This window comes from Pyrus communis, chromosome 14, assembly GCF_041283825.1.
Source record: "Pyrus communis isolate YQ-2024b chromosome 14, ASM4128382v1, whole genome shotgun sequence".
NCBI classification, from domain to species: Eukaryota; Viridiplantae; Streptophyta; class Magnoliopsida; order Rosales; family Rosaceae; genus Pyrus; species Pyrus communis.
In genome coordinates, this window is record NC_142578.1 from 34,270 (window position 1) to 61,325 (window position 27,056).

General features: G+C 36.6%; 2 protein-coding genes across 2 annotated transcripts; one reads left to right on the forward strand and one right to left on the reverse strand.

Annotated features, from left to right (window-relative positions):
- Window positions 1-1,540: 1,540 nt before the first annotated feature.
- On the reverse strand, window positions 1,541-13,429 carry LOC137724300 (Cytochrome P450 superfamily protein). Its single transcript, XM_068463043.2, has 9 exons — window positions 13,356-13,429; window positions 8,684-9,261; window positions 8,416-8,565; window positions 7,003-7,236; window positions 6,073-6,159; window positions 2,884-2,962; window positions 2,662-2,783; window positions 2,399-2,526; window positions 1,541-2,232 (listed from the first exon to the last, which is right to left on the reverse strand). Exons 2-9 carry the CDS (start codon window positions 9,242-9,244, stop codon window positions 2,139-2,141), a joined length of 1,455 nt encoding a protein of 484 aa, XP_068319144.2. The 5' UTR covers window positions 9,245-9,261; window positions 13,356-13,429; the 3' UTR covers window positions 1,541-2,138.
- Window positions 13,430-21,561: 8,132 nt separating this feature from the next.
- On the forward strand, window positions 21,562-23,829 carry LOC137724299 (UPF0426 protein At1g28150, chloroplastic-like). Its single transcript, XM_068463042.2, has 3 exons — window positions 21,562-21,720; window positions 21,814-21,990; window positions 23,422-23,829. The coding sequence occupies exons 1-3, from the start codon at window positions 21,682-21,684 to the stop codon at window positions 23,599-23,601; spliced, it is 396 nt and encodes a 131-aa protein (XP_068319143.2). The 5' UTR covers window positions 21,562-21,681; the 3' UTR covers window positions 23,602-23,829.
- The last annotated feature ends 3,227 nt before the right edge of the window (window positions 23,830-27,056 follow it).

The following is a 27,056-nucleotide window of genomic DNA, read 5'->3' on the forward strand; positions in this document are numbered from 1 at the left end:
TGTTTATTTAAGTAAACAAGATTGCGCGAGAAGAAAAAAGGTGTGCGGATATTAGTTCCTTTTAAACATTTGTAAACACCAAAAAGTAGGACAAAAACCTCAAAGCTGAAGGAACATAAAGTTTAACCTTACATCAATTGAACTTGAAATTTTGATAAAAGTTAGAATTTATAAATTGACATACACCAATTTTCTTGTTTGGATTCATAAACATATAAATTTAAAATTTAGAATTTCCACGTGGAAAAAAACTTAGAATTTGGGACCCTCAATTCCCAAGTTTAAATTCCACGTAAATATGTATCATTTCTAAATTTTTATGAGTGAGAGTTTAAAAATATCAAAGTACGTATTCAAATTCCATTATTCTTTTAGGTTGGCCAAACAAGAAAATTCACAAATTCTAGACAATAAAATTTTATCATTTCAATTTCAATCGTTTTAAAATTCCTTAATAATCTTAAATTTTCTAATCCAAACAAAGTGTTATACTTTGAATTGGTAACTAGAACGTCAAGATACTGCACATCAACTCGTACTTTTCTAAGTTTGGATCATTCAATTGTCTATCATAATGTATCCAAACCGGTATTGAGGATAGAGAAGGAAAAAACTAATACATTGAATTGAATAAACCAAACAAACTAGATTAAGAAGGGATATGTAGAAGGAAAAAAAAAAAGTGTGTTTAATTAGTATTTCCAAAAAAAAAAAAAAAATGTTCCATTTATTGGCAACTAACTTTTGATAAGTTTGTTAATCCGAAAAAAAAAAAAAAAATTTAATAGATTTCTCAAATTTCCTTATTTAGATTTATAAACATAGAAATCTAAAATTTATGCGTGAAAATAATCTTGGAATTTGGCACCTTCAATTCCCAAGTTTAAATTCGATGTAAATAATCGTCATTTCCAAATTTTCATGAGTAAGAGCTTATAAACATAAAAAAAATAAAAAATACAAAACAACTAAATAATGAGTGGCCACTACCACCACACACCGCCACCGCATACCATTTTCACAGTTGCCACCACCAAAACCACCATCAAGGATTTAAGTTTTGGTTTTGATAGACATTATAGCCAATCCAAATTTAGAGAAATGTCGATAAATATCTTGATCTTGATATCGATGAAGATATCGTTTAAAATATTAAATCATGGAAGCGTGCTAAAATTACGTTTCAAATTTCTACAATTTTCTCAACTACCAAGTTGAGAAAATTGTCTTTATTGCCTCTCAATTTCAAATTACACCTATCTTCACACAGTAAATTTTCTCCCTCTTAATTATCTTTTCTGATCTGATAGTTTGTTTCTTCACAATTCATAAGAAGATGTTCATGGAATATTCACACTTTAAATTGTTCCTTTTTTTTTTCTTCATTTACTGGGTTTCTACACTCATTTTTCAATTATTTGAAGTGTCTTTGATGGTTTTTAACTGGTGTGGTTCGTCACTCTACATGTTCAATTTACGCAGGCACTCCTCAACTCCTAGCGTTAAGAGTGAAGCCAGCCTCTTTATTGCACCAAAATCGTTAAACAATAAAGAGGTGACTCAAATATATTTGGGTTTTCATGATTCAATACACACACACACACACACACACCACACATATATGTTCATGAAACTAACAAGTATATTCTCGTATGCATATTACATATGCACATATCACTTGGAGGAAGGACAGCTTTGGGAACAAGAACACGTGGATATTTTACTCGGCAGGAGATATATTCGAAAATGGGGTTTCTTTCGCCCAATCAGGTACAGGTGGAGCGAAGCCACACTATTACAGGGAACAAACTTTCCGAGTTGTTGATGCCAAATCCGTCCGGTCATTGCCAAATCCGTCCAGATCATGCTAATTAGGTGTCAGCTGGCTGGCTCATTGTGGGGATCATCGAACCAATGACACTCGAATTGATGTATGGCGTAATGAAATAGCCCTTGTAGTATTAATTTCTTGCTTGTTTTGACTGATGGAGTAATAAATTTTTGGATCACTTTGAAGTCTTTGTTACAGCAATTTAGTTACATATATTGAAAAAGAAATAGGAGTGTGTACACAATGAAAATTACAAATAAAAAAAAAATATGAATAACTCTGATCCCTGCACTTCATCCCCACTTGATCATGTCGACCGTCTAGTTAAGCAGATCTGGAAGCCATTCACTAAACGAGCTGAGGGAAAGAATGACATCCGGTCTTCTTTTAGTTGGGTCCATCTGCAGATTGCAAATCCATACGGTTTAAATAAGTTGGGATTATAAGAACTATAAAGATTTTCAGAAGAATATATTATTTAGTGCATGGAGGTTTTTACTGTTTTTGGTGATTGTATGATATTTCTTTAATATCAACTCAAGTTCTTGTATATTATATGAGGATTACCTATATGTTGTAACAAAGTAATGGAGAAAAAGGGTAATTTGAAGGCGAGCCAACTCAGCCCCCGGACAGAATCTGGCTCCTCCTCCAAAGGGTGCAAAAAACGGGCTAGTTCTCCAATTTCTTTTCTCCTGCACAAAAAATTGTGACTTACACGTACTACTATATATTTAACTAAAAAAGAAAAAGAAATGTAATGTAATATTAATTCATATGAGAGAGAACATTACATATAGAAAGAATATTCTATCTGGATACTAATTAACCTGATTTTCAAGATCCATCCATCTCCATGGGTTGAAAGTGAGGGATTCTCTGTACACATTTTCATCCAAATGAACCGCTGAAAGGAAGGGTACAACAAAGCATCCTTTGGGGATAACATAGTCTACCAACAAAAACATTCACGACAACACGGTTAAAATACACCAATCGAACTACGTACGTTACGTACGTAGCTTTATGAATTCTTAAAGAAAAATATATACCTTGGTACACAACGTCTTCTTTTGCCTCCCTCATTAACCAAATTGCAATTCCTCCGAGTCGAAGTGTTTCATCAATGACCTGTACATATATTAGTGATTACTGAGGAATGCTAGCTGGTACACAAACATCATACTATCATGATTAGTATAGTGGAAGACACTACAAGAAAGGGGGCAACTTCCGTTGTGCAAATGTGGTTGGTACTTGAATAGCTATTGCATAAGACCAAACCCAAGCTTGGGCTAAAAGCCAAATTTTAACATTTATTCACCCCCCCCCCCCACCCACCCCCAAAAAAAAAAAAAATCAACCCAACCCAACCTAAATGTTTGGGCTAAAAGCCAAAAGCCAAACTCCGCCCAAAAATTAGCCCAGGATTCGATATGGGCCCCACCGAATCGACTGAAAGCGGGTAGTAGTGCGCCAAAACCCCCCCCCCCCACCCCACCCACCCACTTGCCAAACGCGCACGACACGTGAGCATTCATACCGATTAGGCCCCATCCACGTGGGCATGTTGGCCACGTTCCCCAGGCGAGCCAACGGCTCTTTTGATCCGACGGATGGAATCAACAGGCCATTGGTAGCCTAGATTCAAACTTCTTTTTTTTTTCTTTTATATTTATATATTTGTTGAATCCAACGGCTGAGATCGAATATAATCAAATCTAACGGTAAAAAAAAAAAAAAAAAAAATCTAACGGCCCAAATTTAAATCAAACAGGCTAAAACAATTAAAAAAAATTATTTAACTCAAAATTCACCCAAAAACTTTATAATTACATATGTATTTGTTCAAATATTCACACAAAACTCACTTTTCTCATACAATTCTTCCAATTTTTCTTTCTACATTTCTTCCCATTTCTAAATTTTTCAAGATGGCAAGAGAGCATATTAGAGGTCGTAATTGGACCTGTGAGGAAGATGTTGCTTTATACTTGGCATGGGTTTCTATTAGCGAAGATGGTGCAGTTGGCACGAATCAAAATAAAAAGGTTTTATAGGATAAAATCATTGAAAAGTTCCATGAAAAGTGAAAAGGCGACAGGGGGGAAGGTGGTGGTGTTTACGATCGATGGAAGGTTATCAACAAAGCATTGGCAAAGCATTGGCAATTTACAAGACAAGAGTAACACCAAAAAATCAACCTTTTAAGTTGCATCATGCTTGGGACGTCCTCAAGGATTGTCCGAGGTGGGCAACCGATGCGGACCAACAATGGGAAAGATTATTTCAACGTGAAACCGCATCGACAAATGATGGAGATGAAGGTGCCAATGAAGGTGTCGATGAAATGACCCTAACTGTTTCTATTACAAGGCCCCCAGGAAGAGATAAGAAAAAGGAAGCAAAGAGAAAAAGGAAGTCCCAAGAGCCGATGAGTGCACACATTGCTACCGGATTTGCAAGATTGACCGAAAGTCATAGCTCTAGGCAAGAAGAAGCGGTCCGAATGCGTTTGCAAATGAAGGAAGAAGGGGATAAGGAGCAAGAGAGGTTCGAAATTAATTTCATGATGGAGGACCTTAACAAATACATTCCAGAGAGGAAGAAGTTCTTACATGGTAAGCAAAAGGAAATTTTGTAAAAGTATGCCACAAGGACGTTGATATCGTTGTTTGATCTAAAAGTATCGAAAAATGCATGCCAAATATAAGTGTCGTAAGACACCACAGCCTCAAGCACAATGGTTGGCTTGTTATGACGGCCTTTGAATTGGCCAGCCCAAGCAGTAAGATAATTCTTCCACTCTCAATGCATACAATCAAGACTTCCTATCATGCCAGGGAAGCCTTTTTTGTCTGCCTTGTGTAGAAGCCTCTTCAAATCTTCAAGATTTGGCTTGCGGAGGTATATGGCTCTATATATGACTTCAATTGCCTTACAGAAGCGCTTCAGGTTCTCAATAGCAGTAGTCTCGACAAGTTGACAATACTCGTCAGTTAAGTCTGCAGAGCACCCATTAGCTAGCATCTGAAATGCAGATGTGAGCTTCTGATGAGGTGATAGACTTCGTCGGCCTACGACATCTATCTTCCTTGTAAAGTAGTGGTCATGATTGACAACTGCGTTCAAGATGCTTTCAAAAAGCTCTATCCTCATCCAAAACCACCTTCGAAAATCATGAGCAGGATATCTCGAACGCTTGATGAAATAATCTTTCATCATTCGATCATAACACTCTTCTATCACGCTGCACAAATGAACGCCCCGTGACAGAACCACGATAGCTAGATTCGGCATGGTGCTTATATTGCATAAGCGAGTTTGCAAATTCGGCTTCTGCGTTGATCATTTCTGCATCTGCATTGTCAAGGCTTGCTTGGTATTGTGCCATCTGCATTGCCAAGCTACACTTTCTTCTATCACCCATTGATGAGATATTGAGGATTTTTAGAAAACAAAAACAGTTTGAAAGTTGAAAGATTGGTGAATATGTTGTGTGATGGTTTGATATTCAACATGTGTTTATATAGAGGATGATTGAAGGTTTCAGTTTCATGTGTGTAGGTTTGTGTTTCATGTGTTTCATGTGTTTTGTATGTACGTATTTTGGTATGTGTTTTGTGTGTGTCATGTGTTTTGTGTGTGCTTCATCTCTATCATATGTTTTGTATGTCCTTCACATGTGTTTTGTGTGTCATTCACATGTGTTCTGTGTATCTTGTGTGTTTCATGTATTTTGTGTTTATACATCTCTATCATGATTTTCATATTCTTCCATAGTGTTTCATGTATTGATTAATGATTTTTCAATATTTATCGGAATTTAAATATTTTTAGATTAAAATCTTCATAAAATTAATTTACGATAGTCTACATAATTTTTTTTTTACAAGTTAATTTTAAAAAAATTAGCCTAAGTTCATTCTTTAATAATCTGGGACTCACACTTTTAGACGTTTTATCACGCTTTTTGTATTAACTACTTAATTACACGCTTCATTAAGTGACTATTACCTCTGTTTCTGTAGTGAAAAAACAATTACATTTGATAAGTTAATAGAAAAGCTCATTTGTGTCTCAGATTCTTGGCCCCAAGTTCATTTTCAGATTGGTACGTACGTTTAAATTGGAGTTTCTTTCCTTTAAAATTTAGGGAAGATAAAAACTTGATATGAGATCACGGCATGCGTCATAATTAGGGTATTTGGTGATAAAATTGAAAGAGAATTGATACATACACATTGAGTAAAAGACATTGCTTTGTATTCCTGCCATGTAAGAGTTTCTTCTCCAACAGGTTTGCTTCGGAAACTGTCTTGTTCATCCTGTCATGAATCAATTTTAAATGAATAACTTGCTTCTACATCCAAGGGATCTTAATTATAAAGAGAGAAAGGATAGAGTTGACCATGTACATGTTAAATTGATAATATTTGATATGCCATGAGTATATTTATGATCTGTGATCAATGCCTGATCTTGCTTACACGTTTCTATCTATGTGAGAGTCTATTTTTCCAAACATGCCCACTCATGAATGATCCCACACGAAAAATCAATTTTCACATATAAAATTAATCAGTTTATTATGTCAGAGCTAAAACTACTTTTTAAGAGCCCGGGCATCATCATTCCTTAGACCCAACACAACTTTTTTGAAGGCCTAATTATTCAATAACACTATGCTAGAGTTAGCGCAAATTTTGGAAACCCAACTTTAGAAAGCAAGTTTAAGACCAGTAAGCCAGGACGTGCCACAAGAACATGATTTGATACCAGGATAAACTTTTTAGCCTTTGTATGGTCCACATCAACATAACCATTCTTTGTCCCTAACTTACCCACATATTGCTTGATGTGCAGTTTCATTATAAAAGGTTTCAATGATACTAGAAGTAAACCTCCCACATATAAGTTGTGTATTATTTTGCTATATTTCTAATGTGAGACTCTATTCTCTAACATGTAAATACGTACACACGTAATGAGTTAATTTACTCTCCATAAACTATATTGCCAATTAATTTTAAGACGAAACTTCAATTACTTTGTAATATTAAGAAAAAAAAGTTTACAATATGTTACCAATTTTACCATTAATTAGCAGCAAAGCGTAACACAATAAGACGAGGAACCTAGCTAGCAATATGGAAAAGTTAGGTTCGTACCACTAATTGTTTCATTGCTCTGGGACACTGAGTAAGGAAATAGACTGCAAATAGCATTGTTTTAGCAGTTGTTTCATTCCCAGCAAAGAGAAGGTTGATAATGAAGTCTGCTACAGCTTCATCCCGTAAGCTTTCTTCCTCCAACAGTCTTCCAAGGACGCCATTGCCAACTTCACCTTGTTCTCTGTGATTTTGCGTTATCCTATTTATCTTGGTTATGATTTTTTCCCTTGCCTGCCAAAACATTAATCACACATTGGCTCACAGTTGATTACTACAATCAAACTTGGGATCTCTTTCAACGGTGGCAAGAGAAAGTACAGTTAGACAAAGAGTCAGCTGTTTATATAATATTGTTACAAGAAGATACTTGCATCCACCCGTTGCAAATAACGTATTTCAAGATCATTCCTATAAAAATCATTTGTATCACATAGATCATTTAGTCATTCAAATATACTAAATAAATGGACGGTTCATCATAAATTCGGACACGTACACCCATTTCAATGACTAAACAATATCCGATTCGAAATGATATTTTTGTAGGGATGATCTTTAAATGAAGATTAAAAAATTAAACGGTTCCTATTATGAATTTGTACGGTGAAGATACATTATTCACAAAAAGTAGATATGTGCATTCCCCATGGGGTGAACCTATTTGTCCGTTCACCCACCACCACCCCCGGCCCCCCCCCCCCAACAAAAAAAAAAAAAAAACCCACTTGTAATAACGTACTTCCAATGTACAACTATCATAATCAATTGGAATCGTTCATTTTTTTTTATCATCATCTAAGTATCATTTATGTAAGAAAAATCCTTCTATATGGTGACCATTTTGTCGTCTATATGTGTTGAACAAATTGACAATTTTGATTAAAAAGAAAAAAAAAGTTCCTCATGATGAACTGTCTATCGTACAATGCATATGTATGGTTAAACGATCCCTATATTGAATGATTTTTTACAGTAATGATCTTTAGAAGATGATTACGAGAATAATTTTTGTACGGTAAAAGTATGTTAAGCATGGACGTGAAGATTTCACCCATGGGTTGGATACAAGAAAATTAAGGTTAATTAGTAATCTTTTAGTGTGACAATTGATGATCGTGATGAAATAATAATTAAGCAAATTATATGTGTTTTGATAAGATACAATTTCAGCCTTTGGACGATGAAATATCTTAAAGTTTAAATATATGTTAATATTTGTGAAATAGTGATGCTATAGAAACCATTTGCTTGAATCCTATTTTATAGACAAAATTATGTGACATATAATGTATTGAATTCATAGTTTAAATCATTAAAGAGTATCTAATTATCAATTGCCACATCATATAATTTACAAAATGTGGTCTAAAAACGTTGTCCCTCTAGCATTTTTCTTTGTGAAATGTGTACCTTCATGGCAGTGTGGTATGCAAAACCAGGCAAGTTGATTGGAAAAGAGAGACAACCATCAACGAAGTCGGAGAACAGTTGAGCCATCTCATTAATCTCTGAATCGCTCGACACTCCCAAAAGTTGATTAACCATTAGATTTATAGCCACCTGCCAAAAGAACGAAACAATAATAAAATTGGTGAATGAATTAATTAAAGTTATTGAAGAGAAAGTTAACAAAAATAAAAGAAAGGAAAAGAGAGGAGACAAAATGTAACGAACTTACCTTTCTGCAAACATCCTGGAGAAGTATCGATTGATTGGTTTGAAAAGTGCTCAAAGTTTGAGTCATAATCATTTGAATGTCGTCCAAGAAATTAAACTTTGATTTAAGTTTGTGGTCTAGGCGCATCATGTTGGAGGCGATTCCGTGGAGCTTTCGTTGTGGCTCTCCGTGCACCGTGATGACACCATTTTTGCCAACCAAATCTTTAAAAGATTTTGGATAACTAGACTGGAACAGTTTCCCTTCATTCTGCATTACAAAGCGGTTGAAGGTTGGATCTGCTGATATCACAGACCATCTTCCAAACAGACTGCATGAGAATATCTTCCCGAACTTCTGGACTTGTTGTTCAACAAACTGAGGGGGGTGGGAACTCGCGACCGCATTGTACCAATTGAAGCTGTCGCCAACGATTGGCCAACCTCTTCTTCCTGGTGGCAATTGGCCAACCTTGAGCTTTCTTTTTCTGATCCTTACCACCAACAACTTTGCAACAAAAGAAATGAACAATACTGTGGAGATCAAATGCAGGCAGGTCGCAGCTGGGAAAAGGTTTCCCATTTCCTATCTTTCGGAACCTGCCAGAAAAATGTATCGGTTGACGTTAACTTAATTGACTCTATATATATATATATATGTATGTATATATATATATATATGTATGTATATATATATATATATATATGTATGTATGTATACACACACGACAACCACTAATACAACACGATCAATTATAATTAAAAAAATAACACAGCATGTACCTTTATAAATATACATATAATTCCATAATTAGTTACCTAAGCAGGAATCATTGACCAAACTAATCAACAAAGTAAAGCCACGTCGAGTTACACAGGTAATAAGTTATTCTTCGTAGTGCACACTGATATACGTGTACAAGTTTGAATTAATGTAATATCGTATAGAGCAGGCCATCAATTATCTGAATTCTCAAGGAAGAATCACTAACCCTTATTTTGTTTATTTCTAGCTGCACGTCTATTGATAATAGACTCCATTTGTGTATGCCTTTATTTTAATGAAATATCTAATCCTTTCTTCTTTTTTATCTGAATCTAATTGATTGATATGATAAGTGTGAAACTCGTAACTGAAATGCATATAAGTCATATTTACACTACATTAACAAAAAAGAAGTAAATTAATTAATAGAAGATTAGGTGATCAAACAAACAACCAAACGAATAAATTATATAACATAAAATCCTCAAGGTGCAAAAATTAAAAATTAAAAGGTGAACTTATAAAAAAAACAAAAAACCTTGAAAAATGTAAATTGTAGTTAGTCCTCGAGTTAAATACGTAGACATCTTCATACTTCGGAATGGGCTATGTGTGTATTTCAAGTTACAAACTAACTTTAGCTTGTTCTACTGCAAAAGCAGGCATGAAACCAGGCGACTCGTCTCCAAGGTGAAGAGATTCTCACGACGTCTATATATGAGAAATCTTAAAGCAAGTTTGATTTTGCATTGTATATGTTTATATTGTATCCGAAAACACAATAAATAATGGGAATTGTTATTAACACTCCAAAAATCTCATTTGGCACTCCAAACTTTCTATAATTAGAAAGAAAAATACATTTTTAAGGTGTGTAGAATGAGATTTTTGGAGTATTAATAATAATTCCCTAAATAATAAGGAAAACTAATGAAAATGGCTTGAAAATTTTGAGTTTTAAAGATAAGGATAAAATAAAGGGTATAGTGAATAGTACATGATTAACTTTTTAATGTAAAAATATGATTTTTCATTAAAATGAATAGTACCAAAAACTTTTTGTTAAAATTCCTTAAATAATACATATATAATATTGTTGCCACCTTTAAGTATTCAACACATTTGAGGGGATCCAAGCACACATGATATGCCCCAATTTCTAAAGCTCGAGAATGAGTTTGTTTGGCAGCTATAGCCTATAGACTATTAGACAACAGGTTATTTATGCAAAATATCAGCTTTGAGCAACGAACCGAAATGAATGCATGAATATTGTGGCTTTTGTGTAGGACACATTTGTCAATTCATATGATCAGATCGAAACCACTGTGGTGTGCTTATACAATGGAGAGACATTAGGCCAATTAAAATGTCTTAATTAACACAAAACCAAAGAAAATAGAAAGACAGTGGAACCCTAGTTTTCAGGCATACTTTCCTCGAATTAAGGTCCTAAATTAGTGCCGTGATATATTAAAAGGAATGGTCCTTACATCGCAATTATTGGAGAAATTTTTTGTTGTGATCGGAATAGAAGTGCTACACCATGTATTTTTATATAAGTAGTGAGAAATTTTATTTTTTAAGTTATTAATTTTTTAACACACATATTCCACAATTTGTATAGTGACATGTGATGTATCACTCCGTGTTTCGGTCATACTAAAAAATCTCTCAAATTATAGGCCAAGAATCTGTTGTTCCCTTTTTTGTGTCTCCCGTTGTGTCTCCCATTATGTCTTCTTGCTAATATCTTGACACATGTCTTAGAACTTAACTAAGAGATAACTCTATTAACCTTTGGAAAATTTTATTTGAACTCATCTTCTACACCCAACTTACTCTCTTCACCCATATTGTTTTTTATTAAAGAATTAATATCTCTTTAAACCCAAATTTATTACCTAAACTACCATTTCAAACCCAATTCAAAATGTAAAATTATCTTTACACTCATTCCCTTTATAATTGCATATGCCATATAGGACTAGCATTTCCATGGGTGCTTTGTTTCTTTCTGCTACCACAACCCTTCCATGGACTTGGGATCCAAGAGATCATTCCATAGACTTGAATTTGCTAATAGAAAGTTAAGCAAGCTCCAGTTCAGTCCTTCTTAAATCGAGCATTTTCATGTACTTTTTAAGATACTTTGAAGTGACATAAGGCTGAGTGTTTTGCTACTATGTTAATAAACAAATAAACAAATTGGAGCTATTTCGAATAAAAAAGGTGCAAGACATGCCACCCGCTAGCTCGTGGTTAAGGTTGAGCAATCTTTATTTGCACCAAGAATCAAGTTTTATGTCTTTATAGTACTTATCAAAAGGCCTTACATTGGTGTTTTGGGGCGCATGCAGATGGCAGAGAAAGATAAATACAATATAATATAAAAAGTATGAAATTTAATCCAAATAAGAAGAAAACAAACAAAATATCCATAAATTGAGTCATACTTTAGTTGGAGGATTAAAAACTTCAAAATCACCATCCATCAATAGAAAAACTTGTTTTTCTCTATCAGAGCTATTAGGGTTTTAGTCGGAATGAACGTAAGATAAACAAAGGGTAATGCTAGGGTTTAATTATAGTATGTGGGTCTATTGATAAATTTGATTTTTATTATTAATTTCATTTTGTACTTAATAGTAATTATGCAATAGGGTAAAATAAACAATTAACATTTAAAATTTAAGTTGTGTGTCAAAAATGGTTAGATGGGTTTAAATAAAATTTCCCTTAACTTTTATTCAAAGCCCATCCTATCTTGACTTTTTTCTACCCGTATACAATTATTAAAAAATAACACTAATCTTCATCATGAATCATGATAAATTGTCAAACATTCTTTATACTGATTTTTTGGGAAAATTGTTATTGTCATTTCAAAATTCTCATTTTACATTCCAAATTTTTAATATTTAGAAAGAAAAATACACATGTGAAGAGTGCTAAATAAAATTTTGAAGTGTCAATAACCGTTCTTTTTTTTTTTTTTTTTTGACAAAAACAAAACATGAAGAGGAATATGATATGAGACACGAAGAGAGAAAGTGGGCATGGAGGGTTCAAGATTCATATACCGGGACTGATGCTTGCCCCCAAATTGTAGAATTACTGGAAGAAGATTGACGATGATAGGGTTTGAAGATGATAGTCGGGACCGAGAAGAAGATGGACGCCAGATTTAACTTGGTTTAGGGTTTAGGGCATAGGACATGTATCGAAATATTAGCAAAGAGACAAAAAAGGAAACAGCAGATTTTTGGCTACAATTATATGCCACCAAAATCTAGCCAAGCATAGTTTTTTCTTAGTTTTCTTTCCACTTGTAAATAGAAAGTCTTAAGTTTTGTTTTTCAATTTGTTAAAAAAAAAAAAAAAAAATTGTTTTTCAAAATATTTGATATATCTACACTAATTAAGTTCGACTCTATGAATAATGAGTTTGATATCGAATTATCATTACCCAATTGGCTCAGGCCCCTCACATCTTGGTGTAAAATATAGTTTTAAAATAAACCGTTAGCTAAGGCATTGGTCACATAATTGCCCTCGCAAAATATGTGTTGATAACATGATTAATATTTTTGTCACACGAAAAATTTTCTAGTACATCTAATCAAGTTAAAGATTCTTAAATAGAAACTTCTTTTACACGTTAGTCATCTATCAAAAACACATAAGATAGACCAACGTGGGTGACTGACACACCCCGACCCGGAATGTCGACTAGGACTCCGAATCAAGTTGTGATGGCTGACACCTGGAAGGTGACGAAGCCATAAAGTGTGATAATGTGTAAACTAAGAATAAATTTAAATCTAGAAGTGCCTAAATACACGAGTGCGTGGTGAGCGGGTATGGACCCATACAAACATGATACAGAGCATAAGTAGAGTACAATAAGGTAAGATAACGATTATACCATCATAAGAAGCCACCTGTATTGGGAAGTGCCACGAATCCTCGTTGATACGGAAACTTCACTACTAGAACTTGGAGGGGTGCACAATAGAAAATGTAAGTGGGTGAAAACAAAGCTTTTCAAAAACCATTCACTTATCAAAAGTAATAAACCTCACCATAAAACCTGTATAATTTCCCAGAAAATAGAATACATATCTATATCGAAACAATGCTCGGAATAGTAATATCCATATGTATGCCATGCTCAATAACTCAACATAATGAAATAGGTAAACCAAGTGAAGTAAATCCATGAAAAGTAATATGTCAGCCGGATCCACCTATTGTGGCCTAAAAACAAGGTTTTAATAAAGATCTTCTAAACGTTATAACCCCTCGCTGTAACACCTGTAAAATTTCCTAGAAAATCATACTACGTATAAGGATGAAATCAATTGTATACTATCAGTAAATCCAGAAGTATACCATGATACAGCATCTCATCAGCAATATAAATAATCAGGTGCTTAATAATCCATGCTAGCACGTAAGTCGGAGTCACCTATAGTGACCGGTACGACTCACCCATATCTCATTAAATCAATGCTAGCACATAAGTCGGAGTCACCTATAGTGACTTGTACGACTCGCCCATATCTCATTAATCAATGCTAGCACGTAAGTCGGAGTCACCTATAGTGACCTGTACAACTCACCCATATCTCATCAATCAATGCTAGTACGTAAGTCGGAGTCACCTATAGTAACCTGTACGATTCACCCATATCTCATCAATCAATAAATCATAAAGTTAAAACTCACATTTTCACCAATTCCTTCACATTGCTTAATTTCCCAAACAAGGCTTTTGTCTTAAATATTGTATGGCTGCATCTAACGTCTTGTTAGACTACCTACGTACCCTAAACAAGGAGCAAGCCATTCGTAGTTCACATATCCAGAATTCAAACCAAATCCGAATATATTCATTTAATCCAACATATTCTACAATCGTATTAATATTCAAACCACAGCAATTAGGTCTCAAAAGCATAAATAGAATAACAAGTCTGCATAAAAACACAATGTCGGCTTCCTGACCGTGCGCCGCCGCACCAGCCGCCCCAACTCGTCGGAAAACTCAACTATTTCTAAAAATTCTCAAAAATTACAGAAATAAAGATCTCAAAGAGTAGAGCAAACCTTATACATGTGGCTAAGTCCAATTTGGCCTGGAATGGCCCCAATTTGCCTCTAACCCACCGGAAACCCTAGAAATGGGTGTCCCTTGATTTGTCCACAATTCGAACTCCAACGCCCCCATTCTTGTTTGGGCTTGTTCCTGCGATTAAAGAAAGTCCTTTAGTGGTGGTGGTGGTGAAAGGATCTAGCTTTAGAAACGGTTGATTGCTATGGAAAAACCCTTGGGCCCATCGGTTGTGCTTTTCATAAACCCGAGGCCAAATCTCGTTGCGTTTGAGTGGAAAATGAGGAGTGATTCATGCCGAGTTGTTTCTAGATGGCCTATGGCTATGAATTGCCTGAGAAACACTGAAAATGGCGTTAGAAATCGGTTGTAAGAACCGGGTCATTGGGATGGGTTGCGCGGGTCGAAAACGGGTCAAGGGGAAGGAAGTCATTGGGTACCACTCACCTTTCTCCTTTCCCTCCCTAATCTCTCCCTGATTCGTCCCCCTCCTATTTTTTTCCCCTATTTTCTCTTTTTCTTCCCCCGTTTTCCTTCTTTTCTGTTTTTTCTCCTTTTTCCCAGCCACACTCACCAATGGCATATAAATCCTTTAGTAATAATAAAAATATAGTGTAAGATAATTAAAATAGTGATTCATTCCAAATACTTTCGGGTTTGTAACTCAATAAAACTTTAACCGTAACTCCAGATTCACTTCTACTTGTGCCTACGCGTCCGTAAGATCGAGCTTTATCTGAATATGTCAAGAAACATGACAAAATATACAAGAATCACATACATCCTCGAAAAATCACGCTTTGCCCATAGGGCAATTCCGTAATTTCACGTATTAAAATTATAAAAATCATAATTTTTAGGGACGGGCTGTCACAGTGACAATATGATTACTATGGTGATCCACTACTTAATTCTCCTACTTATATTATTCCTTGGTATTTCTGGAGCAATTGCCCTCGCAAAATATGTGTTGATGACATAATTAATATTTTTGTCACACGAAAAATTTTCTCGTACATCTAATCACGTTAAAGATTCTTAAATAGAAACTTCTTTGACACGTTAGTAATCCGTCAAAAACACATAAGATGGACCAACGTGGGTGACAAAAATTTCCAACTTGTTAATTTTCGATATTTAATACTACTTTAAGTTGATTGGTTTGTTACTTTTTTTTAGCACTAAATTAATGAGTTTGACAAATTTTCTCATAGGGAATAAACTCCACATTGTAATGAGTTATAATTTTTTTAGGTTTGGTCTTAATAAACAAAAAATGTAGGAAGTCTTTGGTTTGATGCTTCGAACTGGCAAGTCTACTTAACAGTGGCACGGGCAGGATGGAATTTCCCATAGTCTCTCGAGCCCGAAAGGGGTCGATAATTGTGGTTTGCCACTAGTTGTCCCTCTTTTTTTATAAAAAAGACTAACAGCTTTATGGCACAAGTTTCCAGGAACATGCTACTTATACGTCAATCAAGCCACGTGGCGACTCACAGTTAGTGGCGAAGCGAGAGGCCTACGATGGGATGTAAAGGCGATCAGAACGGTGCTTGAAGACATATGGTTAGATAAACAAGGCCGAGCGAGACACTTGGCACGCATCACTCTGTAAAGGCATGCAATCTCGACTAAACACATGTCACTTCACAGACGAATGTCCGGTCGATAGGTAAAAAGGTGTCAACACAAAAATCTATGTAGATGGCGCATTAACTACCAAGGAAGTGAAAAGAGGTGAGCCCAAGGCTTCTAGGTTTATTGAAGGCCTATGTAATGGGTGTGAACCTCTTATATTAGGGTCGAACGAATAAAATGATAGAGTTCATGTATTTAGCTGAGCGCTATTTTTAGTCTTGAAATCAATATAATCTGAGCAACGCAATGGATGTAGCCCAGTTTTGTGGGGTGCTACTTAAATCTTTAAGTCTATTTCACTTTAGTATGTATGATTTCATGCCCACAAGGGGTTTAGTATTTTAATTTGTTAACCTGCAAATTTTGAGTTTTAACAGTTGCATACAATTGGGTTGCATTTTTTACCCAATTGTCATAGGAACTTATAATGATCGTGCTCAATCGAGCAGGAAGACCAACAGAATAACAAGAGATAAGGTTCCTTCGGGTAAACTGAGGTGGCCTTCCACAAAAGAAAGCCAGGCTCGCCAGCCTGGAGGAGAAGATGAATAACATACTTGCCGGTGTTGGATAGATAAATGAGGTAAGAAACCTCATCCAAGCCCAAAGTACCCTGTTCCAGGAAAAGCATGACAACCTCTAGGAACAGATCAACCGGAGTAATGAGAAGATCGACAACACGTCCTGAGGTAGGAACTAATCTTCCTCCTCTTCCTCCCCCTGGCAATGTCAGAAACAGAGGTGATGATGCTTGCGAGGTCATCAAAAAAAGGCTCTAAGCAGAGGAGAGTGCTCGACGAAAAAGGGCAAGTCACCAAACATGCGACAAAGAGCTTGACCAAAACTTCACCCGACCACCCTGACTTAAAAAGCATCCTGAATGAAGTCATGGTGAAGAGATGAAAAGTCTATGTTTAATTAAGTTCTATGTATTTTGTTAACTTAATCTTAATATTTTGTTAGTTAACGTATGAGATCGACTAGGAGACAAAGATCGAGCATCTAAGCCTAAGAACCTCGACTATTCCAAGGAAGAAGTTCCTCTACCATTCTCCAAGGAACTGCTCAATGAGCTAAAGAGTAAGGCTTACATGGGCACTCAAAATGCAAAGTTATGACAAACTTACTGATCCGTACGACCACCTAGAAAGGTTTACTTATGTAGGCTATTCCCAACCACCCTCAAATGAACGGCTCGGGATTGGTTCAAATAGATTGCCCAATGATCCATTACGTCATTCTCAGGGCTGAGACAAGTTTTTCTTAACACATATATGATTATCTCCAAGAGACAGTACACGTCAATTGGCATCGCCTTAGTAATTGGCAATGCCAAATGCAAAAGATGCAACGAGGCAATGGCCCATAATGCCATCATGGAAAAATTTACCAGAGGAGACTTCTACTTCCATTTGACCAATCCTCTAGAAACCTTTATAGGCCTACCCCATGAAGTGACTATCTACTCTCGAGCCGAGCAGCTGAATAAAACAAGGAAGCAAATCATCGCCCCGGCAAAAGAACGAACCTTTCGAGTGCACCGACTAAAGTGAAATAGAAAGTCATGTACGATAGTCCACCAAAGAAGATTAAGTATGATAATTATTAGCCTAGCATGGAAAGCTGCTTCGAGCAGTATGACATGTACATATTTTATAGCCCCATGAATGTCTTAAAGGGAGATGTTCCCTCTTGTAAAACGACAACTCCCCACCACTCAAAGAGTACAACCCAGTTTCCGACGGTGAAGGTATAATACCAAGTATTGCCGGCATCACCGAGATCATGGTCACCTTCTGAAGACGGAATAAATCTCAATGACAATATAAAAACGCTTATTTGGTAATGGCGACTCCCAAAGTATGTAGCCGACAGGTCTGCGGCCCATCCAAGTGCTTATCAGGCATTAGGTGCACCTATAAATTGCAAATCGGACAGTATGAAGGCGATTTACACTCCATTTGAGAGGGATCTACTGTAACAACCCACATCGTCCAGGGGAGTGGATCTTGTAAGCCTTATATGTATATTCCCATCTCTACCTAGCGCGAGGCCTTTTGGGAACTCACTGGTTTCGGGTTCTGTAGGAACTCCGAAGTTAAGCGAGTTTGCGCGAAAGCAATCCTAGGATAGATGACTCACTAGGAAGTTCTCATGTGAGTTCCCAGAAACAAAACTGTGAAGGTGTGGTAAGGGCCCAAAGCGGACAATATCGTGCTACGGTGGAGTCGAGCCCGGGATGTGGTAGGGGCCCAGGCCGGAATGTGACAATTTGGTATCAAAGCCAATCCCTGGCCGGATGTGTACTGACGGGGATGTCGAGCCCCTAAGGGAGGTGGATTGTAACATCCCACATTGCCCAGGGGAGTGGATCCTGTAAGCCTCATATGTATATTCTCATCTCTACCTAGCACGAGGCCTTTTGGGAGCTCATTGGCTTTGGGTTCCGTAGGAACTCCGAAGTTAAGCGAGTTCGCACGAGAGCAATCCCAAGATGGGTGACCCACTAAGAAATTCTCGTGTGAGTTCCCAGAAACAAAACTGTGAGGGTGTGGTAGGGGCCCAAAGCGGACAATATCATGCTACGATGGAGTCGAGCCCGAGATGTGGTGGAGGCCCGGGCCGGAATGTGACATCTACTATGTCGGGGGATTCTCAAAGACCTTTTGGGATAAAAACTTTAAAATAATTATAAAACAATGAGAATTACAAAAGTACTTTTACCTTTTTAAACTAATTTATATTAATAATAATTAGAAAATAAAAGATTGTCATTTTCATGGACCCTTTCCCACCCACAGTCTGACGAACTATAGCCAACATCCCTAAGGCAATGTTTGAACGAGGGTTTTCCAAGTTCCAAAGGATTAATGTAAAGTTATTAAGGAATTGATCATAAAATGCAACAAAGAAGGGATTAGAAAAACTTCTTATGGGCATTGCATAGGCATATAAGAGGGATTTGCTAATCCTTGAGAGATGTCATTTACAAATCCTTCACACATGTCTTTGTACACATAGAAGACTTTTCTAATCCCCTCTATATAATATTTTACTTCGTAACTTGACATCACTCCCTTGGGACTTAAAAACTCTCATCGAACATGGCCAAAGTTTCATAATTAAAATATTTATAAGTTTCATAATCATATTATTTGAAATTTAAAATGGCAAGGACATATATTTAATTAGTTATAATTCTACGTGGTCCATTATTTTTAATTATTCTAGTCCAGTGTTTTTATTGGTTGTTCAATATGACATTTAAGAATTAATGTTGGAAATACTGATTTGCTCTTGTGAGCTTTAATGAAAAATACTCCTACATACTTTGTTTAACCGAAGGCATTCTAAAAACTTTATATAATGAAAAGAACAAAAGAAAAATAGACTAAGCATAAAAAAAAACTCATGGGCTAGAAGCAAAGACCAACCCAAAACATCCAAATTTTATCTTCCAACCTCTGCCCCTAATTCGTTAAACAAACGTCGATTAATTGCCATTATGATGTTGGAAACAAATTCTCACACCGTCATAAGTGATGGTTATGTACAAACTCGAGCAACCTGCAAAACAGTAAACAACCATGAGCAAGCATGAGACCACACCCTGTTGGGGGGGGGGGGGGGGGGGGGGGTGGTGGGGGGTGGGGTGCGGTGTGCAAGCCAAAGACTTTCCAACGGTCAAGTTAGCGAATAATTTTATACTCTAGTAGGGCAAGAGATTAATTACAAAATTGCCACTACAATGTTGGAACCAAATTCGCACATCGTCGTAAGCGGTGGTTGTGGACAAACTCGAGCAACCTGCAGAACAGTAAACAATCGTAAGCAAGCCTAAGATCGCACCAAGGGGGAGGGAGGAGTTGTGCCTGCCAGAGGCTCCCCTACGGTCAAGTTAGGGAATAAATTTATACTCTAGTAGTGGGTAAGATAATTGAAGTGTTTAAATTGCATTACCATAAATGAACCCTCGATGAGTGTATTTATATCATAGGGAGAAAGATCTTTTTAGGATAGGATCCTTGTTCTAATCCAGAAAAATTCTAGATGATATCTAGAAGTAGATATTGTACCCTCTTAGGTGTTATGATTACTTGCAGTGCATGCCAATTCCTAGATTATATGAACTCCAAGACTTATAAGGATCTGATTGGGTCTGTATCAGGATCAGATCACGTGTCTTGCTGAATAAGTATGGTCATCTGACGAAATCGCTTGGATTCCTCCTATTGCCCCAAAACAGAGTGATGGTAGCACCGTTACTCCGTATGATCCAGCTTCCCCGAAGCTGTGAGTCCAAGACCGAACTTATGAGGTAATTGTATTTGGATCAGCTTTACTCCAGTCCTGGAAAATCATGGTCCCACATATGACTATTTCTAGAACTTAACATTGTCACTGCCACTATTTCTAAAACTAAATAATGTCACTACTTCTAGAACTAAACATTATCACTGCCACTATTTCTAGAATTGAACACTGTCACTATTTCTAAAACTGAACACTACCACTTTCAATATTTTTATAACAGCAAACTGTCTATTCCTAAAATTGAATACTGTCACTATTTAGAAATGAACGCTACTACTGCCGCTATTTCTAGAACTGAACACTGTCATTATTTCAAGAACCAAATTTGAAAGTATCAATTTTGATAAGTACTTATATGGAAAAGATGCCCATGAGGAGGGGATTAAACTCTTAAGTTGAAGACTAATTCCGTCATGTTTAGTAGGAAATTGGTAAAATCGCAGGAAAAACGTCATCTTTGGAGAGCTTGATCTCCCTGGTACTTGAGTTTCCACGTGTGAGCCTTGTATTAGAAGAAAGAGGGTGTCGATACGAACTCGTAGCCTCTGACCTTGCATGATTTCGTTACCGTATCAAAGACTTATGAAGATTGGAAAGAAGGAAATGAGATGGAGGAACACAAGCAGCAGTTGCTATGTTTTTAGAGTGAAACGTACCAAATAAATGGGCAAAGGCTTGCCATCAGGGGCAAATCAGGAAACTCATTGCTTGAATCAATATTATTGAGACGTTTTGATGTTGTGTTGTCCTAACAATTAAATAAAGTTATTAAGATGCTTTTATTTAAGAGTGTAAGTTTTAGAGCATTTTTATTAGTTTTTCCTTAATAGTATTCATCGATCAATGATTTCAAGATCTTGTTTAGAAAACCTGGTAGAACAAAGCTTAAGCGAAAGAGAAATTGAGCACAATGCTTATGGAACATTGATAAAATAATATTTTATATTAAAGGGTGGGAGAAAAAATTGTTGCCGAAGACGGAAAACCACTAGATTATAATTTAACTTGCGAATTTACGTTACAGTAACCTGGCAGGGTAAATTGTGCACAGCCCCAAAGTATTTGTATGAAGCGAAAATGGCCTTAAAATAAAGTGAGAGGCAAAAATCTACCAGTCCGGAATAAGAACCACTGAACCAGCCATCAACACCGGAGAAGACAGTAGAAGGCGTTCAAGTTGGTCAACATGTCTGTGTTTCTTGTGAATTCTCCTTCGTGTGCACTCGTGAGTGAATAATCCGACGGCCCAAATTTTCTTTTTCCTATTCTTCTTCATCTGCTTATCAATTTTGATGAGTAATTGACAATTGGGTAACAGTGGAAATCAAAGAAGCTTGGCCCTGGGTTTATTAAACCATCGACATCACCGAAGGAGCTGGTTCCCATCAGCAGCAGCAGCAGCAGCAGCAGAAAAGTGCGTTTGGGGAACTGCAGTGGGATTAAGGCGTTTTTCTTCAATCCCAGCGAAGAACCCATTCTCAGAGAAGCGCTTAAGGTACTTGTTACAGCTACTACTACCTCTGTCTACACCCACCGCCCATTTTTCAATAATTCATAGATTACCCATGCATAATTTGGTTTAATGATGTTTGAATCTGTGTTGTTGATTTTACGGATACTTTGGATGTTGGTCTACGCGTTTGTCATGGTGTTTTTTTATTTTATTTGCTGATTTATTGTATGATTTTGTGAGGATGTTTTTGGGTTTCTGAGAGATTAGATTGTTGCCAACCGATTCTTGCATTTTTATAATACAGTGTCTACTCTCTCTTATGCAATGGACATCGGATGAAAAATCTCTATTATAAGCCTTTTGGGCCTCAAAATTTCGTTCTTATTACTTGCTTTGCTCTTTCTTGTTTTTTTCCCTTAAATTGTTGTCCAATAAAATATTTTAAAAAAAAAACGTTGATACCACCTTTGATATGTTGTTGTTCACTGGACGTCCATTATGTCTTGTTCTTGTTGTCTTGCATCATAGCCCATAATACTGGGACTCGTCTGCCACATCATAGAACATCTAACTAACGCTTTCTCAAATATCATGTGCCGTTAGTAACTCAATGAATAGCCCTAACAGATGTGGTTCCATAGTTTTTAGCAGCCATCCTCGGACGATTGCATCATCAGTGTGCCGCTTTAAAAACCCGGGTTCTGTCTCATCCACAGCCGGAGTCTTCCCATTGAGATAACCCATCTTATTAAATCCTTCCGTGTGAACTTCCATCATCTTCGACCAAATATTAAAGTTCAAATCGTTGAGTTTGAATTTAAGGTTGGAGAAAAAATACCAGGCCATAAAACCCGGCTCTGATGCCAAGATAAAGATCATAAATTCTGCTTATTGTATTATCTCTCCAATATGGAGGCAATATATATACATCCACACCTTGTAGTACAAGGAATAATAAAAGAGAGTTTTAACCTCAACTAGTAAGGATCCCTTTAATCTAGGAAACCAAATTACATTCCAATACTAACTGATTTATGACTCACGTCAACAGTTGTACAGCTAAATTGCTCTTCTATATTCCTAGCTTCATCCTTGTGAAATTGTGCATCACTTCGTGTCTCTTTTTGAAAGACGATTTCCTCTTTCATTGCAAGAGGTCAAGTAACCACACGTGAAATCACTGCATTATATTTTGCCTGGTCCATATTTGGATTGCATCATGAGTATCTTCTAAAAGCAAGTATACATGCTACTTCAGTGTTTACTTTGGTAAAACTAAAAGTAACTCTTTGATCAATTTCTTATGAGTCACTAATTGACCGTATCGCTCATTTGTTCAGCCTTCTAGGCTTCTACTGTGTTTTCTATAAATACGTGCGAGTACATAGAGGATTTCCCATGAGCATGCACATTGTTTTGTATGTAAATGGTAATATTAGTACCATGATTTTCTCTGCTTATCTCATCATGTAGGAGCCAGTTGCCTTCATGGGAGGGATGTTTGCTGGTCTTTTACGGCTTGATTTGAATGAAGATCCACTCAAGGATTGGGTTTCAAGGACTGTGGAAGCCTCTGGAATCACCGAGGAAGATATTGTTGCTGATGGGTTAAAACCAGAAGGAGAAGCCCCGCAACAGATTGAGATTGAATAACATTTCATACTTCTGTATGTGCACTAGGCTCCCCTAGTTCGTTAAGCATGTAATCGTGACTCATTGAAATAAGTTCTGCTGGCAACTTACCTCATATACTTCTTTGACACAATGAAGCAGACGTGCCTGCGGATTCATTGTAAGTATTATTCTTGTGTGCTTATAGTGTGTCACTTTGAATAGGATGACTGCATTTGTAAGAGAGAACATAAAAAACTGTTTACTGAAGTTGTAAATAGTTTACTTCAAACAAGCAATTTACATGAGTGCGCATGTGAGTGGAAATGAACCAATTGCATACGTGATGTCAAAGCATAAGTAAAATACAGTAAGGTAGAATGAGAATTATACCATCAAAGGTAACCACCTATATTGAGATTGTCAAGATTCCTCGTCAAGACAAAAGCGCAGCTGCTAAACCTAGAGGAGCGAAAAACAAGGGTGAGTGGGCCTAAAATATAAAGCTTTGTAAAAACCTTTTCGAAAACATAATTACCCCTCGCCGTAAAATAAGTATAGTTTCCAAAATATACATACCACGTATAGTAAGAAATTATTTATCGTAACCTGCAATATCTCAAGAATTCAATACAGCACAATATTTCGTAAGTAAACACATGACGTCCGTAATCACATAATCTCGCATAAGTAAACATATCATATCGAGTGATCATCGACACATGTTGACACACGAGTTCATGCAGAGATATTCTGACATGAACAAGATTGTGAGTAACAATAATATACGCTTTAGTACTATAATCACGTGACGACTAGCACTATGCACAACACATACGAGTCCTAATTGCCTATAGCAATCTAGGACAGGACTGGCACCTACAATGGATCCAAAGTGAGCATACGGTGCGATGTGCACATACATGTGAAAAACTGGCCCTGGGCCGGGTGAGTATTGACATCGGTGCAACGATGAGCAAATAACATAAATATAGTCATGCCACAATGATTCGATAATTCTAGTCAACATAATATTATTCATGTCCATAAATATAATTAAGGTATCAATAATAATACGTATACATGTGCATCCCGTAGGATGTAGCATAACGTCATAATTTCTATCAATGTGCTAAAACTTATAAACGTCACGCTAATCTAGGCGTATTGTAGAAAACTCTTTATGAAATGTATAAATGGAAACTAACAATTATATATATACTAAATAAAAGAAAAGACCCACTCACAAGTACTTGTGATGTCACTTCTGTCCGAGTTAGGAAGGCCGAAGTCTCCGATAGTAATCGCACTTAAGCATAATATTGGGATCCATTAGTAAAACTCAATTAAAACATTTGAATTTGGAGAAACGGATGGCGGATTCGGAATCAACGTGTCGAAATACATTAAGAATGGTCTGAGTAATTTTCGTAAAAGTCAACAGTCAACCCTAAAAAGTCAACCGAGACGCTCTGATGGTCAACTACGTTAAAACATTAGAATTTCACTAAATGGATGCCAAAAAGGGACCCGGGAAGTTGAAATTAGCCAAGGAGGGGTTTTGGCCGAAACCAGAAAAAGTCAACCCAAAAGTCAACATTGATCGATCAACGGTCAACACTGACCAGAAGTCAACGGCTGACTCAACTGAGCCAAGCCAAAGCTGAGCTGAGCCGAGCCGATTCAAGTCGCCGGACTTCACTAGAAACTGGAATTTTGGCCGGAAGTTTGGGCAAATTTCAAAGCTTCGTAATTTCGTCGTTTCTCAACTAAATTCGACCCATAATATATCAACATGAAGATAGGAAAGTGTAGAACAAGATTATACCATTTAGAAGTCCAATGGTGGCTAGAGATGACCAGAAAATGGTTTGAAAGGTGACTGGTCCGCTGAAAAAACTAGGGAAATCGTCGAAAAAATGAAAAACTTTAAACGTCCATAACTTTGTCAATACTCAATGAAATTGAGTGATTCAAAAACAAAAATCATACCTCTCGACAAGCCGAAGAGATTGGTTTCCTTCTTGATAGCTAACTCACCGTGGTTTGGCCAAAAAATGCTTTGAAAGCCTCGAAGGTCGCCAAAAACTTTCTCCATGGCTAGTTCGCCGTGGTTTGGTTGGAAAATGACCTAAAAGGTCACATCCCGACTTGGGTTTTAATCTCAAAGATCCAGAAGGAAGCTCAAGATAAGGTTGGGTGTTTTGGGCTCGTGAGGACAAGACGAAACTCATGGTTCTTTTGGTTTGGGCGGCTGTGAGGTTCGTCGGAGTACGGTGGGGTAGTGATGGTGCTACTCAGCTCCATCATTTTTACAAAGAGAAGAGAGGGATAGTTTGAGAGAAAAAGAGAAGAAGGAGAGGGAAATGAGAGATGAAATCCGGAGAGTGAGGAGAAGAGGGAGAATGGAAACGTGGAGTGAAATGGGTGGAGAGCTTGTGTGGGTGTGGGTCCCACGGACCAGAAAAATTATAAAATATTTAAAATATCCACTCAAAAAATATTAAAATAATAAAATACCCAAAATTCAAATTTTATAAAACGCCTTCAAGTTTCATAGTTTCGTAAAATCTTAATCGTAACTCCAAATTCGATTTCACTTGCGCCTACGCGTTCGTATCGTCAAGTATTTCGAGGTTACGGTAAAATAACAGTTCATACGCGTCCCGAAATGACGGTCAGCAAAAGTCAACAATCTCGTCTCTAGAGCATTTTCGTCAATTCACTCTCTTAAAATTTATAAAATCGTAAAGTTAGGGACGGGGTGTTACAGTTGAATCCAAGATAACTGTAAAAGTGGAACCATAGTATGGTCGCATCTTTCTAACTTATGTCATTTTTCTGTAGCATTCTTCATTCCTTTCAGATTTAGGAATTAACATCTGTGAAGCACGTCTTCTTGACGACTGATGGCTACTTTTTAGATGTATTTGTGGTGGATGGATGGCCTGTTGAGGTAGTTTTCTTTTACGATATAATGTGTTTATCATCATTCACTGTGTCCTTTCTACTATCAAAGTTTTGCATCTTGAAATTTTGCGAGTTATTACATTATTAAATGAGTAATGTCTTGTATGAAACCTTGGATGGCTTTTCTTAAAATATATGCTGCTACAATATGCCTGTTTTTTTTGGCTATGGATATTTCTATACTACAAACTGTTTATATGCTTTCTTTCTGTATGCATGGATGAATATGTTTTAGTCAGTGTTTATGTATGATCTGTAATCTGGATTGCCATTGTGATTACAAGTTAGTTTTATACTCATTTTAACAATTATGCATCGAAGTTAATCTCTTGCTTGGAGTTTACATTTTTTACACATGATGCCAAAAAGGAATAGGAATAGCAAAATAAATCAGATGATACAATATCATACTTCTGGCCCTCCCCGCAGCGGAGCACAGGCGTTTTTGCTCGTGGTTATCTATATTTCATGACAGGAAAGGATATTATCTTCCAGTCTCACAATGTCATTGATAACCTACAGAAACA